At 37.0% G+C, this 18,116-nt stretch overlaps 1 protein-coding gene across 1 annotated transcript in view; it reads right to left on the reverse strand.

Moving 5' to 3' along the window:
- MED13 (mediator complex subunit 13) overlaps positions 1–18,116 on the reverse strand; it is a 54,995-nt gene that overhangs the window by 17,653 nt on the left and 19,226 nt on the right. Inside the window, exons 4-9 of the mRNA XM_009578782.1 lie at positions 10,481–10,626; positions 9,195–9,392; positions 8,071–8,265; positions 6,973–7,135; positions 6,555–6,665; positions 3,874–4,557 (exon numbers count right to left, since the gene is read on the reverse strand). Coding sequence (XP_009577077.1) covers positions 3,874–4,557; positions 6,555–6,665; positions 6,973–7,135; positions 8,071–8,265; positions 9,195–9,392; positions 10,481–10,626 — 1,497 coding nt within the window. The remainder of the gene's footprint in view (positions 1–3,873; positions 4,558–6,554; positions 6,666–6,972; positions 7,136–8,070; positions 8,266–9,194; positions 9,393–10,480; positions 10,627–18,116) is intronic.

Below are 18,116 nucleotides of genomic sequence, written 5' to 3' on the forward strand. Positions count from 1 at the left end.
AATCATTAGTCATTTAATATAACCTCCTTACACATATCAGATACAGCAGAGTGATTCATTCTGCCCATCTCTCCTCAAGCACTGTCAATTCAGATAAAGATTAGTAATTTATCCCAGGTCGTAGCTGTCATTTATTATAAAGTACAAATGTATTAAACTATCTATATCCACTAAAAGAAACCAGGTTAAAAAATTACTCATTGCCATTCCCCATCCACGTTCAAACAAATGATCAGAAAGAAGTGATTAAACCTGAATTTTCCATATTTTAAGAATCTAATTCCTGAACATTTAATTCATTTAAATGTAGAAAGTATGCAACCCTCCCAATACCCAGCCGCGTCTAACTCAGACCAACACACTGTTGTACACAAAGCCTGGCTATCCAAAAAACCCAAGCAATAACCACTACTAACGCACACAAATGCTACTATGTTTACTAGTCATTTATATCACTTATATCAATACAAGTGAAGCTTGCAACACACCAATATCTAATTTACTAATGAGAATAATAAACACACATTTGCCTTTGTCAGCATTTTTCTTTTCTTAACATTTGGAGCCAAAAATGGAGTTGGTAAGTACACAGAAATTAAGTTTTTGTATCAGGATTATTAGTTTCACAGATGTAACATTGCACCAGCAAAAAGAGATATTGGCAAGTAGAAAACTATGTTATGATTATTAGCTATACATATGCTCCTCTATCTTCTGCCCCTAAACAAACTTCATTTTATGTATCCTGGTGTACAAGAGGCACCATGTGAGGAAGGTATTCCTTTAAACACGACAAGTATTTCAGGAGTGTCAGTCATGGAGGTAAACAATTTCTTCTTGCTCCGAGACCTCTCCCTCCCAAACAGCAACAGAATGACCAGTAAGAAGCATTTACAGAAGTCTCACGTATGAAATGAAAAAGGGGCATTGCAAGGATGAAGATTACAAAGGGATACTTCAAGTTCAAACACAGGTTCCAACATATCTGTTGTTTCCCTTCTCAAGCCTCTATCCAAAAGGAAATGCTCTCTCGTAAGAAACTGATGTGTCTCACAATTACTAGGGCTTGGTTTTGACAGCCTAGATGCAGACACTAATCAGGGGTTTAGAATAAGCCAGGCTTACATTTCTCCTCCAAGAGACCAGAAAGAAAGAAAAGCGTGATACAGAACAATTCAAAGACTTCACCCTTGTAATTCAAAAGGCACACAAAAAGGCACGGTGATTCCTCGGAGTCCTTCTCGCTGCCTGTACATCCCTGTCAACTACGTGGTATGAGAAAGGACACAGAAACAGTTTTACTTTGTCAAAAGACTTCCTAGAAATAAGCTTTCCAAAGAAACACCGCACAGCCAACAACACTGTCAAATCCATCCATGCTGGTCATCCATGCTCAATAAAATCTTGTGTTAGGCATGACCACCGCAGCACGACTGCCCCAGACAACAGTGCAATGGTGTGGCTTTGTGTCAAGCAGCATTGGCATTTATGTCTGGAGTAGCACTCCACAGAGTTGAGGATTTCCCCTTTTCTAAATCCTGCAAAAATTACCATCAGGGAAAAAAAAAAAAAAAAAAAGACAACAGGAACAACTTTCTAGGAACAAGGAATTACACACCAGGAAAAAAACATAGCGAAAGCAAGCAGCAGTTTCCAGTATTTTTGACCACTAAAGAGGAAGAGAAGTTAATAGCCAGATACTCTGGGGGAACAATATGTTCAATAAGTTGTTAAATCAAACTAGAAGCCATACAAGGATAATCCATGTCTTGAACAGAAAAAAGAAAACTTTGAAGTAAAGCATATCTTTCTCTGTCTGGTTGGCTGAAATGAATTCAAGGCCAAAAAAGCACCAAAAATCCTATAAATACACATCTTGAAAGAGCTGAGACATGCACTAGCTAATGTAAACTCTTAAACAATGAACACAAAAGCTATGGTTAAGTAAATGTGTACGAGAACAGACCAACAGCTACAGCAGATTTGCTACTTCTCACAGCTTTCCTCAGCAGCAAAGACAATGTGACTGCCATCAGTGGCTTTCCACTGCCAGCAACGAAACAGAAAATCAACATAAAATTTCAGTCTTGTGAGTAGCTGCTTCAACTCTTCTACCACAGATTAAGTACACTAACTCCTAAAAACAAAACAAAACAAAACACAAAACAAACACACAAAAAACCCCACCCTCAATTTGATACTGATCACATTAAGAGTCTCCTTTTACCTAAACAGGAAAAAAAAATTCTGGACCAAAAATAATCAACAGCAAGTGAGTTGATAGCGGCAACTCTGGCTGCATTCGAGATGCATTTTTCATCCCTTGATCACAACCCTAAGCCAAAGTTTGTCACCTCTGCAACCAGGTCCCAATCATGTTAAATTTACACTGCTACTAAATGGCCCTGTCAGCACCTGTTGCTTCCCATTACCATCCTTTTCCTGCCACATGTCCTCACAAGGCAGTGTTGTAAAAGATGGATGGCAGGAAGAATTTCTTACGCACTACAACAGGAAAGGAGACACAACCCAGAAGGCCAAGTGGTTTTGCTTCAGGTTTTTTGTTCTTATGAGTTTTTTTTTTGTTTGGTGGCAGTTTGGGGTTTTTTTGGTGGTGGTCTTTTTTGGAGAGTTTGTTTTTGCTTTAACTGGTAAAGAAAATCCATGTTGATTCATTCTGCAGTAAAACAGAGCTCAAACGTAAGTTTTAACACTAAAACCACTAGTGTTATTCTTTTCCTCCATTGCCTCGAAGCTCCATAATTTATCAAAACTTAAGCAGTATCAAAAAAGCGACCAATTCCTTTATCCTGATTGGAATAGATAGCAGCAGAGTATAACGTTTTAAAACCTAGTGCTAGATAAGACTAGCTTTCAAAAATAAATTCTATTTATTCAACAAAACCCTTTTTTTAAATAGTTATAGACTACACATACTTTATTTCAAGACAATATTAGCTTATATTAAAATAAAATAATGAGTGTTCTCAAATACATTTCCTATAGCTCAAAGGCTGAGGTTCTAATAAGGATCTAGTCTGACTGCCTCAATATTTCTTCAAGTTGGACAAGCTTTGTTCAATGAACGAGGGTTTCCCATATGATCTGAGGGCCAAGATCAGAAACAGTAGACACACCAGTCACTTGTTTTCTTTCAATGATAACCTCAAATCCTTAAGCCTTTTGAACACCACCACAGAGAGAATGCACCATGTGCAAGAATGCCAATTTATGTTACTAATTCCACAGATAAATTTCTGATATTAGAAAGCAGTTGCAGCCTACATTAAAGTTAACATCTTCCAGGAAACCAGATTAGCTTCCTCATTGTTCCAGTCAGCCATTTAAATAGCAGCTCTTCTGAATAAGGACAAGAGCAGAACTGAGGCAGAAGAAACTTCAATAGTGTAAGTCTGCAGCCAAGACCATCCATGCTTTCTTCAAATAATGAAGAAAGCAAATATTAAAATGAGAAAGTTATTTTTTTCTTTTTTTTTTCTTTTTTTTTTTTTTTGAGCGGGGGAAAGGGGGCAGACTTTAAAGTCCCAAATAGGCATAATTTGGCTACAGATTAATTTTACAGCAGAAAAAATAAACTTCATTGCCATCTGCTAAATCAGAGTTCTAATGAGAAAAAGCTGGAAAGTCTTACTACATATTTGACTGTGCTTTGTACTCACATTTCACATTATTATCTTCTTGTACATGGACAGCACAGACAGTTATGCTCACACACTCAGCATTACTGCTCGAGCTGATGAGAACAACATTATGCTTTAGTGACAAGCTTGCTTATAACAAGGAACTACTGCCTTCGGCCTTTCAGCTTCCTCACTTTTTCACATTATTACTGTAGTATTAAGCACTACTTACTCTGTAACTGATGTTACATTTTCCTGTCCAGCAGGTATTACTGGATCATCTCTCAACTTATCATTTGGAAGCTGAGGTGGTAAGAATTCCACATCCTTTTTCTTTGGAACTTTATAATACTTCCAAGTAGTATCAGCTTCATCCTCCTCCAAATTCACTGCAGTACCAACATACATTGTAGGCTCTATAACTTCAGGAAATTGAGCTGGAAAAGGCTGAGACAAGCCATCGAGTCTGTCTTCCATTGTTTTTGTGGGAACCAAGGGGTCTGGTGTTGGCATCTGGTAGAAATGTTGACTCTGAGGAGTAGAAGGAGCTTTAGCTACCCCTTCATCAACTACGTCACACGGGTGAGGACTAAGTGGTGGTGGCTGAGGTGAATTTGCCATTTCAGCATTATGCATCTGAGGAGTCTTTGCTACATCATTAGTTCGGATATTTGAAAATCTCACTTGACTGTCTGGTGCAGTCATCACAAGCCTCTGACTCGCTGAATCTGCCTCCATGGCAACATCATCACTGATAGATACACGATGATGAAAAGGAGTCAAAGGGCGTTTCTGTGGCTTATCCCCTTTGTCTTGCTTCTCATTTGTCTTGTGCTTTGGAGCTGCTTGCTGTTGTTGGCCCACAGGTGGTGCCTGCCCCTGTTGACCTGAATTTCTTGGTTTGAGATTTTTGTGCCTGCAGAATTAATATAAGGGAAAATACTTCACATTAATCTTTCAAATATGTCTATCATGTTCTTTCTCACTAGATAAGAACCCGCTTTAAGCCATTAAACAGCCGATTATAGAAGTCTGAAACTGATACCATTCTGAAGTGAAGCTGCCTCTTTCTGACCGTAACTTAGTTTGAATGACTTGAATAGCATTGCAAGATTTTAGAATACCATTTAAAAAAACTGGAAAAGCTGTCCTACAAGCCAAACACACACATAATCCTCATAACTGAAGACAGTATTTTATAACTGCTTTTAACAGAAATAGTCACATGAACACATCGCTTTTAACTTCTGCCAACACTGATGAATCAGTAGAACAACATATGAATTAATGAATGACTTTTTAAATTCAAGCATCAATACTAACCAATAGTGCGGTCCAAGTCTCTATGGGTTAAGGAGTAGAACATTAACATTAAGAATCTAGAAGCCAAGCTCAAACCTACAAAAGCTATTTCAAAGCTTTTGTAGCTACAAATTTAGCAAGTGTGGAAAAAAGAAAAACCTCAGTGTCTCAACTGTATTAATGCAGTTAAGTTTTTTTCCAGAATAAATGCACTTGATCTTAAACATTTCATCCTGAACTTCAAGATGCCAACTTTCTAGATCATCTGACAGATGAGAGACACGAAACACTGAAGTCTAGAATGAAATGTCTATGATTAAGCTATTGAACTGCACGTACATCCTTAGTGCCTGGGTATTCTTTGCCACTCTTCCATTAGGAAAGTTAAGCAGCATGCAATTTGTATTAAAAAAAAACAGGATTAGGCAGGAATAAAAAGTAAGAGGTATCAAAATCTATTTTTACTTTATACTCTCATACACATACACATGTTTTTCACTGCTTAGAATTCAAAATACAGAGAACAATAAGGAGTTTTAAGTCTTTGCAATTTCTCTTTAGGCAACTGCGTATTTCTAACACACACCTCACACGGTTAATCGATTGTTTTCTCTTAACTAGTGCTATCATATCTAAATTCTCCTTTAACAGAATATTTAATCTTCCTCCATCTCCCAGCTCTTCTCAGGACACAAGTATTTCCACAGAACTTAAACCAACCATTTCAATAAAGGAGGAAAAAAGGCATTTCTTTCAAAATGCTACATCCTCCAGGCAATTTTTTTTAAGATTCCAATATTCATTGCAAGGTAATCAGTGTAACATTTAAATCAGAGAAAGCATTTAGACCTTTGCAACACTTCAGTCACCTGAAGATTAGTATTCTGCCATAAGTACAGAAATCGAGAATTCACTGAAATTAACAGTTCCATTTATTTTAAACACCATTATTAACAGTCTGTGTCATTGCACAGTTTCAAAACAGAAGTCATAACAAAAACTGAAAGTTAAACTCAGATTTTCCCCCTGTGTTTCGATCCTTTTTTTTCCCCAGCTAATATAAAAAACATACACTGGCAATCAACTCACAGAAAAGCCGTTTTATACACAACTACCCATGGAATGTTGTATTTCCCAAAAAGTAAAGCAGGTTTGGGTTTCTTTTTCATATTCATCAAGACACAATGCTACAATCATGTTGCTGTTAACAGCTTTCCCCCTTCAAGGTTAATGCCACAGCCCTCTAGGAAAGGTTCTTAATTCCTAAATAAATAGGTATTCCCTTTCCATTGCAGCCCAAGAAAGTTGCCAATGGGATAGTTTCTACCCGTATACAGGCCTAAGGAATTCCAGCCCAAGACTCAGGAACTGTCACTGAACTGCCAAGTAGGTCCACTCAGACGATTCACTTGAACAAAACCTCTGCATTATCTTATTGGGCAGAGTTTCAAGACCTACAATGACATTTAGGATATGAGATACAAATTTTGTTACAGCTTTCCTATAAGCAGCTATTGCTTAATTACTCCTAAAGGAGTCATCACGAGCCCTCTCCTGAGCACTTCAATCTCAATGTACATTGTTAGGCTGCGGGTTTGCCAAGTATTGTACCTTGAACAATTGCAATTTGTCCTCTGCGTGGCTTCAACAAAATCCCAGGATGCTACCTTGTCAGCTGTCTCTTCATCACACAAACCATTTGATGTAGCAGAATACTTCCTCCTATGATTAAATATCAAAGGACTTATTTGGGATCAACATATGTTCTTTCCTTATCTTCTGTCAAACCTCAAGAGCAGTTTTGTGACACAGGATTCAGCAAAAAAATTATAAATACCCTTTTACTAACATATTAAACTGAGAACTAAACAAACTACTAATTAGGAACAAATTAACTTCTTTAAAATGTTTTACTACTGAGAGTAAAGCACCTTCTACTAGCAGTCACAGCATCTTTAACAGAACTACCTTCTACAACGAACACACAAGATACCATGGGTATTTGTAGCTTCACAAAATGTGTACATACTTGTTCTGTGCTCTGTTCATATTGCATTCTTGCCAAACTCTGTCCACGACTTGATTGGCCAGCTTTCTAGGTATTTTGCCACCATGATGGCTAGTACTGTCAGAGATAAATCCATCAGAAACTGAAGAAAACTTCACCCATTTCTGGGCAGATTGAGCATCAACTGAAAAGCAGCACCGGAGGAAATAGTTTTAGGCAATGAGGCGATACACTCACAACCACTATTACCTCAAGTCAACCACCACAGGAACATCTTAGGAAGAAAAGTATCTTATTAACTCCATGTTAGGAAACAAAAACAAAGAAAATTTAGGTATAGTAGCAGATTATTATAACATGGTTCCCTCTCATAGGAGGAAAAAAGAAAAGCGCACCATATATGTTTATGTTATAACAGGGCTGGCTATTCTTTATCTTCCAAGAAACTATAGACATGAAAAAGAAAGTAACTTGAGCAAACCTCCCTGTTAGCAAATTTAACAGTATTATTAAAAAAAAAAGGGTCAAACTAAGGTAACAGAAGACCTTGGGGGGCAAAACCAAACAAAACCTCTTCTGCACAAGAGCTGTATGTAAAGCCACCCGAAACTATCAGTGAGCCTTACCTGCTTTGACTTAAAGCAGTTTATCATAACCACTGCTCACACACAGTTCAGAGGCCACACAGCCTTACTGGAAACTTAACTACAAAGAATCTTCCTTGGACTGTGAAAAAGGCTGGAAACACCACTTTGCTCACTAATGACTGAGATGCACAATGAGGTTTATAAAGCATGCCAGAATACATACATGCACACAACCACACACAGAAAGGAAAAGAAACAAAACCAAAAACTTGACCACAGAAATTTAAAGTACTGGATAACAACATCAGGTACAAAAGCGGTCCTCATTTCAGCAACTTACAAAAGTGTTAATTTTGCCCACAACTGAACAATAAAAATTGGGTTTACTACAACAGACTTATGACTAAAGAAACGTGATTTTTGGTAACAAGTCAGTTGTAGAAGAACATCCGAATTCTTTCCAAACACTACTAGATTTAAAGGAGAAGCCATCAAAATGATTTCCCACATGCAGAAGCTAATTTTGTTATACCTGTCTGAACTTCCTCTGGGGATGTTGGTGGAGTCAGAGTTACTGAAGACATGGCAGGATCTCTTGTGGAAGCAGGCACTTGGTGGACACCCAAGCAAGTAGTTGAACAGTGAGATGCCCCTACAGTACTAGGAGCAGGGATGTCTGTCTGAGGAACTAGAACAAAGCATGCTGGGTATACCATTCGCACACCAGCTGAAAAAGAGAGCAAGTCGATTTTACAGTTGTTTACCAAAAACTTACATTTAAAATCATCAACAAATGGATCATTTTACTAGTCACTCACAAGTTTACCTACTCTTTCTACCTACTAAAGCATTATCGTTGGACGAAAAGTCTCTGTTGTCACCCTCATCATTACTTTATGATTTGCTTTATACAGAAGATTAGGATGAATTAATGAAGAGGGCTTTGTATATACAGGCAGAGACAGTCCTGGCATCTACATGCTACTACTTACTTCTATCATTTTGTTTTATAAAGAAGACCGAGAACATACTTTTTAGTATCACATAAAACTGACAATACTCCCCTCCCCATCATCATCAGGGTCTCCAGCCATCGCTGCAATACAAGCTTGTAACCCTCATTACAGAGAAATGATTACATTAGTTGGCAAATCAAAGGTCAATAGCCCTCAGCAGAGGAACAAAATACTGAGTCCCAGGGGCTTGGATTTTAGGAACAGCAGCAGATAAATGCAGTGCCTGAGTACATTAAGCTCTCCAGGATTGTGGTTTTGAAGACATCCCTGAAAGGCACGTCTGCTCCATTTGAATTTGCACAGAATCTGAAACAGTACAACATGCTTTTGATGCACCTCAGATGTCAACAGCGATAGTCTAGGGTTTTCTGATTATCTTTGGGTTTTTTTGTTTATTTTAAAAACAATCTTGCTTCTCAGGGCACGTAAAGAAAAACACCTCCTACTAATAAGTCTGCAAAACCTACTTTAAACAGCAACTTATTTTAGATAGGTCTGAGCATTAAACAGAAAAACAAAAGACCAACAGCAGTTGCAAATAGTCGCAAAAAGAATAAAATGGTATCTTCTTGCATTCAGAATTTTGCAGACCTAACTGGCCAGTTTATTTCAGTAATTAAAAGGTAATCAGAGCACTCACCAACAAGGACTTCAACAGCAGCTAAAGAATCATCCTCCCAATCCATTTCTTCTTGTTTTTCCTCAGATCCCTCCTTCAAATTAGATGTGACAGGATAGAATTGTTTCCATTCACCAATAAGCTTTTTTGTCGATGAATCAGAAAGCTTGAATGACTGCCCTGTGAGCGTGCCATTTAATCCAAAGGGACTTAGAATAACTAAAAAGATAAATAAGAATAAAAATACATTGGAGATTATATCTAACCAAAATTCACTCTTCCCCACTGAAAGAGCATTACTGTTATTTCAGCCACACCAAATAAACAGCTTACCATCGGTAAGTCAGAATGCACCCTAATCACATTTTACTATACTGCACAAGTTGTTGGTAATAGGTACACATAGTTAAATGTATGTGTACTGTAAGAATCAAGGTACCACAATAACAATTACAAATTAATCTATTTTAACAAGCAAGTTTTCATCTTGGCTAGCAAGGAGTCTCTAATATACAGGTAGGATAAAGAAACACTATTTCAAATTCTGACAGTTAAGGTGTTTCCTCATCCTTTCATTCTGCTTGGTATAGTTACAACAACAATGTATATACAGGGAAGTAATCTGTTTCATGTTTAGTCTTGTCCATATTAGGAAAGCACAGCTGCTGTTAAATTGCATGCAAAAAAAAGCAAGTTTGGACACTGAGCATTAATAAACAAGGGCAGTGTGTGGTCATGCAGGAGAACTGGTTTCTATAGCCAACACAAGTGTGTCTAAGACAGGGAATGATCAAACAGCCCACCAACCAGACTCAGGCCCCATCACTCCTTTGTCTTCGAGAGCATAGCCTGCATCTGCTGGTGGAACCAAAGGAATTTACAGGCAAGGAAGAGCCAAATAAAAAGGGCTAGGGGGAGTGAATAGGTTAAGTACATTGAGTCAGAAATGGATTTCTAAAAGAAGCGTCGATGAAGATACGCGGGGGTTATAAAGCTTGCTGAAAAAGCAAAATATTTAAGTCACCAATAGGACAGTACTTGGAAATTAAGTTTATTGTGTCGTGAAGACAAATTATTTGGCTACGTGCCAAGAGATGAATATGGAAATCATTCACTCGCAGAAGAGCTGAGACACACCAACTGGCTTCTGACTATGTCAAGACAGGGGACATTTGGGGAGAACGCGTAATCAATACAAAACAGATAACGCCTCTGCTCTCACTTCCAGTCTTTGCCAGACGTCCTTATTCTGAGCAACTCAAAGGATTGATTCATTTTAATACTCACTACAGACTGGCAAAACCTACCTTGAAAAGGGCTGTTAGACTGCTGGGCAAGAGTGAGGTGTTCTTCACTAAGCAGGTACACAGGCTGATGCTGACTGATTTCCACACTGGTGCAAACATTGCTATCTCCATGTAAGAAGAAGGTGAATGAGCAGGACAAGTGCTCGCTGGGGAAAAAGAAAAAAAAAATTCCTAAGTATAGAACTTAAAACAAGTTGATGGCTTTCTCACTAGTTTGAACGCATTTCCTCCCAAAATATTCATAAATGAAGTAACCAAAAATCCCTTCTATCTAAATAGCACGAAAATGCTAAATACATGTTCCCTTGGAGCGTTTACAAACCAAAGACAAAACCAAAGATCAATCAGTTAGAAAACAACAGACACTAAGTTTTCAATCCCTTTAGACTGACACTTTATAATTTGAGGTCTAGAGGAAATTTAAACCACAATTTTTTGCAAGACAAAGAAAACGATAACTTAATACTTTTATATCTTATATATGTATTTAAAATCCATAAAAATATTTCTGAACATATATTAATTTTAGTAAGGTCATATCTAGGTTCTCCCATCACAGATCCACCAAGCAGAATTTGTATTTCAAAATTTATATTTAATATTAGCCAACAAGTCATTTATTTAAAAGCAGGAAGAAGAAGGGCAACAGCTTTGAGAAGTGTTGGTTTGGGTTTGTTGTTTGTTTGGGTTTTTGGGGGGGTTTGTTTTGTTTTGTTGGGGGGTTTTTTGTTTTGTTTTTTTTTTTTCCTTTATCTTCATGCTCCTGAAGCCAATCAAGTAACTAAAAATGAAATCGCATACCTACACACAAAAGGGAAGATACAATCAATTAAAAAAACCCAAAGCTTAAGTCATTGTCAATTAAAGTCATTAAAGCAAGTATCAATGTTTAATATCAGATGCTTCACTGATAGTCCAGAGTGTTTTAGGAAAAAAAAAAAAAAGTCCTGTACAGCAAAACCCACTCCAATAATAAACATATCTCCTTCATATAACTCTGAATTAAATGCTGTTTTCACAGTGCTGTACACAGTTACTAGTTAGCAACTCCATGAAATCTTCTACCTCCCAAGATCATGCTTCAGAGACTTCCCAATTTTTGCAGCTCTGCTAGCTGTTTTGTTACAAAAATATAGATAAACCCCTGCAAGTACAACTATCAAAATATTTTACGTTGTATCCAAAATAATTCAGTGGTTTATGTGAAATACATTTTACCAATTTTAATTGAAGGGCAGCAATAGAGCAGGAAGGCAAAAAAAGCAGATCCCTGCCAGGACACCACAGGAGCAGTACATCTTCACACCCAGTTCCGTCTGGAAAAAACTTGTTTTTTTTTTTCCTTTTCAAAGAAGTTGTACAGGCACAGCAATTTTCAGCTATATTAGCTACAAGTTATCTCAAGTGTCTGCCAGACTAATACATTCCCATAGGAAAAGAACAGATGTTTAAAAGCAAGAAGATGCTATTCAGATTGGACATTAAATTAGGTCCACCATCTCAGTAATAGAAGAATGGAAGTCAAGGAGAACCTTAAAAGTACTTCACAAACTACTGAACAGAAAATAAATCCTTCTCTGTAAGGAAGGTAGCATCAAGCACCTGCTCAGTCTCAGGGGGAAAAAAAAAAAAAAGAAACAAGTCAAGGGAAACAGACTAAATAAGTCAGTCAAAATAGCAGATACTAGTGCATTTTTTGCAAGGTCAAATGGAAAAGAGACTCCATGAACCACTATAGCCTAAAAAAACTGTATGAATGCAACACCGTTTCCCCCAAAAATAAAATTAGACCCTATCAACTAATGCCCAGGATTGCGTGCATGCTCTCTGACCTCATGAAATGCTTGCATTTCTTAGTCTATAGCACGAGAACACAAATCTAGTTTTGCATTCCTGAAAAAGATACAAACAGACGTTCAGAACATGAAGAACTGACAAACTCCAAGCATCTCAGCAACCCTGCTAAAATGCAGCCGCCACAAGGTGCAGTTACTGGATACATCTCTAGTGTCATTTCCAAGATGTTTTTTTCCTCCACCAGCAGGTAGATGGTGGGACAGTAAACAGCCAGGGGAAAAAAAGAAAAAAGCTTCTGGAATTGGCACAGTCCACTCAATCTATGAAAACGGAGATAAATCGGTTCACCGAGTCTCACCCCAAAAACTCAAAAAGCAGCCACCAGGGTAGTCACCACAACGAGGAGAAAGACGACTAGTGTTAAATACACAGCTTTGCCTACCAGATTTAAAATTAGGGACCTAAAACACTTCAAGGATGAGAGAACCCACAAACCATTCAAGGAGCAACAGGAAGCGCAGCACATTTTTTATTACAGCTAACTTAAAGCAGGCCATGAAGTGAACTCAACGAGGAACTGCTTTAAGTGGCTGGCCATGACTGAAGCATAACAGTTTTCAAGGTGCACCAAGTCTGCATTGGTATGCTGATCTGCTGTCAAATTTTAGTTGTGTTTAAAGAACAAAAAAAGCCAGGATCCAGATGAGTGAATTATCATCATTCATTGACAACTACTCAGCACAACTGAGTAATCAGTAATCCAACTCTGGACAGAATACTCCCTGCAGATGAAATAACATACTGCTCAGGAATCCCAGTAAAGTTAGTTTCCAAAATGCAGCGATGATGGAGCTAAGCATCTTGTTGACGATTTCAAGTTCAAGTGAAGTTACATGGTTAGTAAACACCACTAAATTCCAATATGGAAATCTGATTAAACCTTACGCAAATAGTTGAAGACTGATTTTCAAATTTAATTTTATTTTAAAATCATATTGGATGGTTTAAGGTGAAAGAGTGGACAGTGTTCTTGGTTCTGAGTGATAGACAACAATTTAGAAGCTTAGTATAAGTGAGGCAAAGTTTAAAAATAAAACCACATATTCTTTAAATACACTTTAAATGCAATTAAGGTATGTCTCTTGTAAACACCACATTATTACACAGACAAAAGATAGACAATTGTAGCATAATCTGATGGAATTCAGATAAACCAAGACAAAAAGAAGCATCAGCATGATAACAGAAGCATTTCAATTCATTACATTGCAAAACTAGTCCTAAGAAGTAGCAAGGAAAATTCAAAGTCATCATGCAAAAGCCAGATCAAAAAAACCAACCAAACAAAAAAAACCCCAAACAAAAAAAACCCCAAAATTAGAACTCTTTTCTCCCCCCACTCAGCAGGGGAGAAGTTTCCAACAAAATAATAAAGTAAGAGAGTAGCCATTGTTGTCACTGACATCAGCTTTGGCATGCAAGCTGCAAAGCACACTACTTGTACGGCAGGGAGAGCAGACCTGCTATGGTACAATTCATTCTAGAAAATCCAAACATTGTAAAATTTTCAGTAATTTTGGTTATAAATTTAACTGTTAAACAGCAAAATCATGCACACCACCTCAGGTTTTTGTTTCAGTACTTTCTACACAGAGGTGCAGCGAAGTCATTTTATGCACAATAGGATAATACTGTTTCACAGTAGAAATACATAGTAAAAACAGCACTGTCCTTAAACTCAAGCTAAGGGAAACAGATTTCCACATGGTACACACAGTATCTCCTGAAAACATGAGTCTTCTTTAAACTAAAGATTAACATGAAAGGCAAAACTAACACTTTATGTACTCAAACATAGCATTAAATTGCTTCCTAGCTAGTCATGCTCAGAAACTGTTTCTTCACATTTCACATCATCATTTCTGCTAGGTTACAAAATTTCAGGAAATATCCGTGCATCTGAAATAATCACAAGAAATACAATGAAGAATCCTAATTTTAAACAAACAAACAAACAAACAAACAAACCCACCACCATACTGAAGCTCTTTGATGGGGAGTGGAGAAAAGGAGGAAGGAAAACAAAGAACCAGAGCTCTAAGTTACTGGATGCCCCTACATACACCATTTTATGGACTTAGCAAGAAACTCTAAATGTGCATGCTTTTTTTTTTATTTTATTTTTTTTTTTTTTTTATTAATACATTTGTACATTCTCCAATTCCTTAAGTTTCCAGAGACTGATTGCTAGTATACAGTGCTGCCTCAACCTCAGCTTAGGAGGAATCTTCTCAAACCTTACCATAACCTATTAAAAATACAATCTCCACCATTTCTCCAATTCTTTCTCTTCTATTCTCAATAACTCACCTCACAGCCAAAAATCCTAATCAAGCAAAAAATTTACCTACTTATCACTTTGGGGTGAATAGGGAAATTAGCTTTACAATTCAGTCAAGGACACAATAACAGAAAGCAAGCTGGTGGTTTCCTGCCTGCTAACACAGAGTTCATCCTATGCTTTTATTTGCAGACATTTTTTAAGTAGCTCAGAAGATCACTAGATAATTTGTGCAGAGTATCTCATGACTGAAATATAAAAAAATACCTATACCTCAACGCTCAGAACTTTTGTCCTGCATGCAGAGAGAATCAGTGAAATCCTTAAGGTGCAGATACAGGAAAAAAAAAAAAAAAAGCTTGTCTTAAAGCTACTATTGATCCCCCTTCCTCCTTTTTGTTGTACTTTCACAATTACGATCAGGTATTGTTGCATGTGCATACATAAGACTTAAGAGCAGAGAACAGAATTTAAACAGAAAATTCTGAAAACAAAATCCTAGCTCTCCCAAAAATCTCATTTTCTCGACTGACCCTGAATATGAAGTTACTCCATTAATATTTCTAATATTTCTAATTGACTCGATTTCATTAAAGTCCTAATCTCAGAACTTAAATATCAATAAACCAGTTTCCAGATGATCTATGAATACAGATGTTACGAAGTGTTATCAGAACAAGCATTCGTCATGAATTTTGATATGAACACATCAGAATTCAGTCAGAATGAGTTCCAATACTGAAAGCAACTTTAAAAAAGAAAAAAGAGGCAAAAAAACAACAAAAAAAAGAGACTCTTTGGAAGTAATGCTATTTTAAGCGACCTTCAGTCCTCACTTATGCTTCATTAAGATTCATTTCTATAAACAACATTTTTGATTCCCCCATGCTCCCTCTTCACTCAAATCATACAAAACAAAGATGTTTTCCTTTCAGAGACAAAGGATTATTATTCTATGTGAAAAGAAATGGAAACTGATGTGGAAAATTTCAATACAATTCCTATTTCTACCTTTGTAAGAGAAACTGAAGGGAAGGAGGGGAAAGCACACTAAAATTTACATATACATGAGGTTTCTACATCTCCATTAGCAAATCTGAAAACACCACCTTGATAAAAAGGTAATTATGTCTGTTTTTTCCTCCACATTAGTACTTACGTAGAGCTTTGTATCTTCAAAGTGCTTCACAAACATCAGCTGCATTAGAACCTCACTAATCCACACTTCACTAGATTGCATACTTCAAATCAGCACCACACTACGGCTGAAAGGCAAGGAGACTGCAACAACATCAGAAGCAACAAGGAAGTCTCCAACTAAAAGATTCTATAGCACGTTTAATAGTAAATTCAAAAAAGCATCCAAATGTTTCAACTGAAAGAGAGGATAGTTTTTGTTTGGTTTTGTTTTGGTTTTGGTTTGTTGGTTTGTTTTGTGGTGGTTGGTGTTTTTGTTTGGGTTTTGTTTTTTTTTTTTAATAATTACCATCTCATATTTTCCTAGATTGTCTTTGTGAATTACTCCTGAGTCGAACCAAGAGTGGCTTAGCAAATCAAAGCACTGCTAACCCTACCAAAATATTTACCATATCCTTATAAACGATACATTTTCTACTGCCATTTCCTAGATGAGGAAAATGGACATTGCAAAGTAAAATTACTGTCCAGAACTAACAGCTGTCACAATTAGCATTCTACCATTTCCCTTTCAATGGGGTAGAAAACAACAGTTTTAAGTCTCTAATTAATATGCATCATTATTTCAGACTCTTATAAAATGTTTGCCAAAAACTGGTATATACTGGCCAGCACCCCGAATCCTTCAGGGCATTTTGACCAAGAATCAATATATCATGACTGGCTGACAACAATTTATCAGCAGCAGCAACAGAACTGAGAGTTCCCAACGGATGCATCATTGCTGCCCAAATAGAAGCATCTCCAAATGGTTATTCTTCACTACAGACTATTTCCGTATGCCACTTAAATAAGTTTAAAGTATCAAAGAAGTTCCTTTTTAAAAGGTGACGGTTGCCTTCTATAGCAAATTCTTGGGCTGGAGAACACACTCTCACAATTAAATAGGTTCTTTTGAAAATAAAAATTTAAATAGAAAATAGTTTTAAGGTGACACACATGCACCATGAACCCCTAAGACCCTTCATATTCAATTACTTGTTTGTTGTTTTTTTCTTCTTCTTTTAACCAGGTTGAGAGACAACACTATAGCAACCAGCATAGGATAGAAAACAAAACATAACTGCCAAAGAGTAAGTCTCGAAGAATTACCTACCTGACCACATGCTCAACACGCACTACATCGTCCTCTATGCTACGATACATTATACCATATGCTTTGTTCTTTGTAAGGCAACCCTCTAGGGCTTTTCATCATGGAGAAGAAAGAGTGAAGCTGCCAAGCCACTTGAGGCTTTCTGAGCTAACAGAAGAAAAGCAGAAGCAACTCCCTCAAGACAACCCATCTACCACCTTTTCTTTGTAAGTACTTGTTCAAAATAGTTCTTTGTGACTATATACATCTTCCAGGTATAGCCATAACACTGCAATGCACTAATGAAGAAAAGCTTTCTATACAGCCACCTTCACACCTACAGTGCTTCAACAGCCAATCTTATTTTAAACATGGCATCTTCAATTTCCACTATCTGTAATCCTGAATTACAAAATTCCACAATCTTAATTCAGACTAGAAAGGAGCAGGAAATTAAGTATGCATTTGCTGTAATAAGCAAAGTATGAAATAAGTAAAATACTAAAATCAGACTGTTATATTAACACAGCACCAAAAATAATTGCCAGGAAAAAACATCTGAGTTTTCTTGATTTAAGAAATGGAAGAGAAAGAAAAAGAAAAAACCCACAAGGTAAGTACACAAATTGTTTTGATTACTAAATATTTCAGCAGCTTGTTTTGGTTTTGCTGGGGTGGGGGGGTGGGGGGGGTGTTGCTTTTTAAGCACTGCAGGTTGATGGAAATAGAGGATAAGAGAGATTAGTTCCTAGTTCTCTAGGAAGAGCATGCTATCATACATACTCATTACACTGCAGTACCACTTTTTATGATAAGAGTTTGAATCATCATTCATCAATTCACAAACATGCCTTTCTTGCCCTTGGCTACAAGTTCCCCTATAACATCAGAGTTTGTATCAGCCCCATCACGAGATCTGCACTTCAAGCAGACACAGTGGCATTAATATCCTTAATGTGAAAGCCAAAGAAATCTAAACAAATGCACATCTACATTTTCTAGCAAGTTACATATTCTGTATCTTAATATGAAGTAATAAGATCTCAAAATACAGATGCTTCTCTAACTACTGACAGAAAGATGGAACAGCAGACATTTTTCTAAGCATCTCTGAGTAACTCCCTGTGGTCATGAAGGTAAATATAGCAGAAAGCTGATTTTGATGATAACACAAAGCAAAAAACATAGCTAATAGCAAAGTAGAAAAACCTTCCAGTTCAAAGCAC

Source organism: Fulmarus glacialis, unplaced genomic scaffold (assembly GCF_000690835.1).
Source record: "Fulmarus glacialis isolate BGI_N327 unplaced genomic scaffold, ASM69083v1 scaffold12065, whole genome shotgun sequence".
Lineage (NCBI taxonomy): Eukaryota > Metazoa > Chordata > Aves > Procellariiformes > Procellariidae > Fulmarus > Fulmarus glacialis.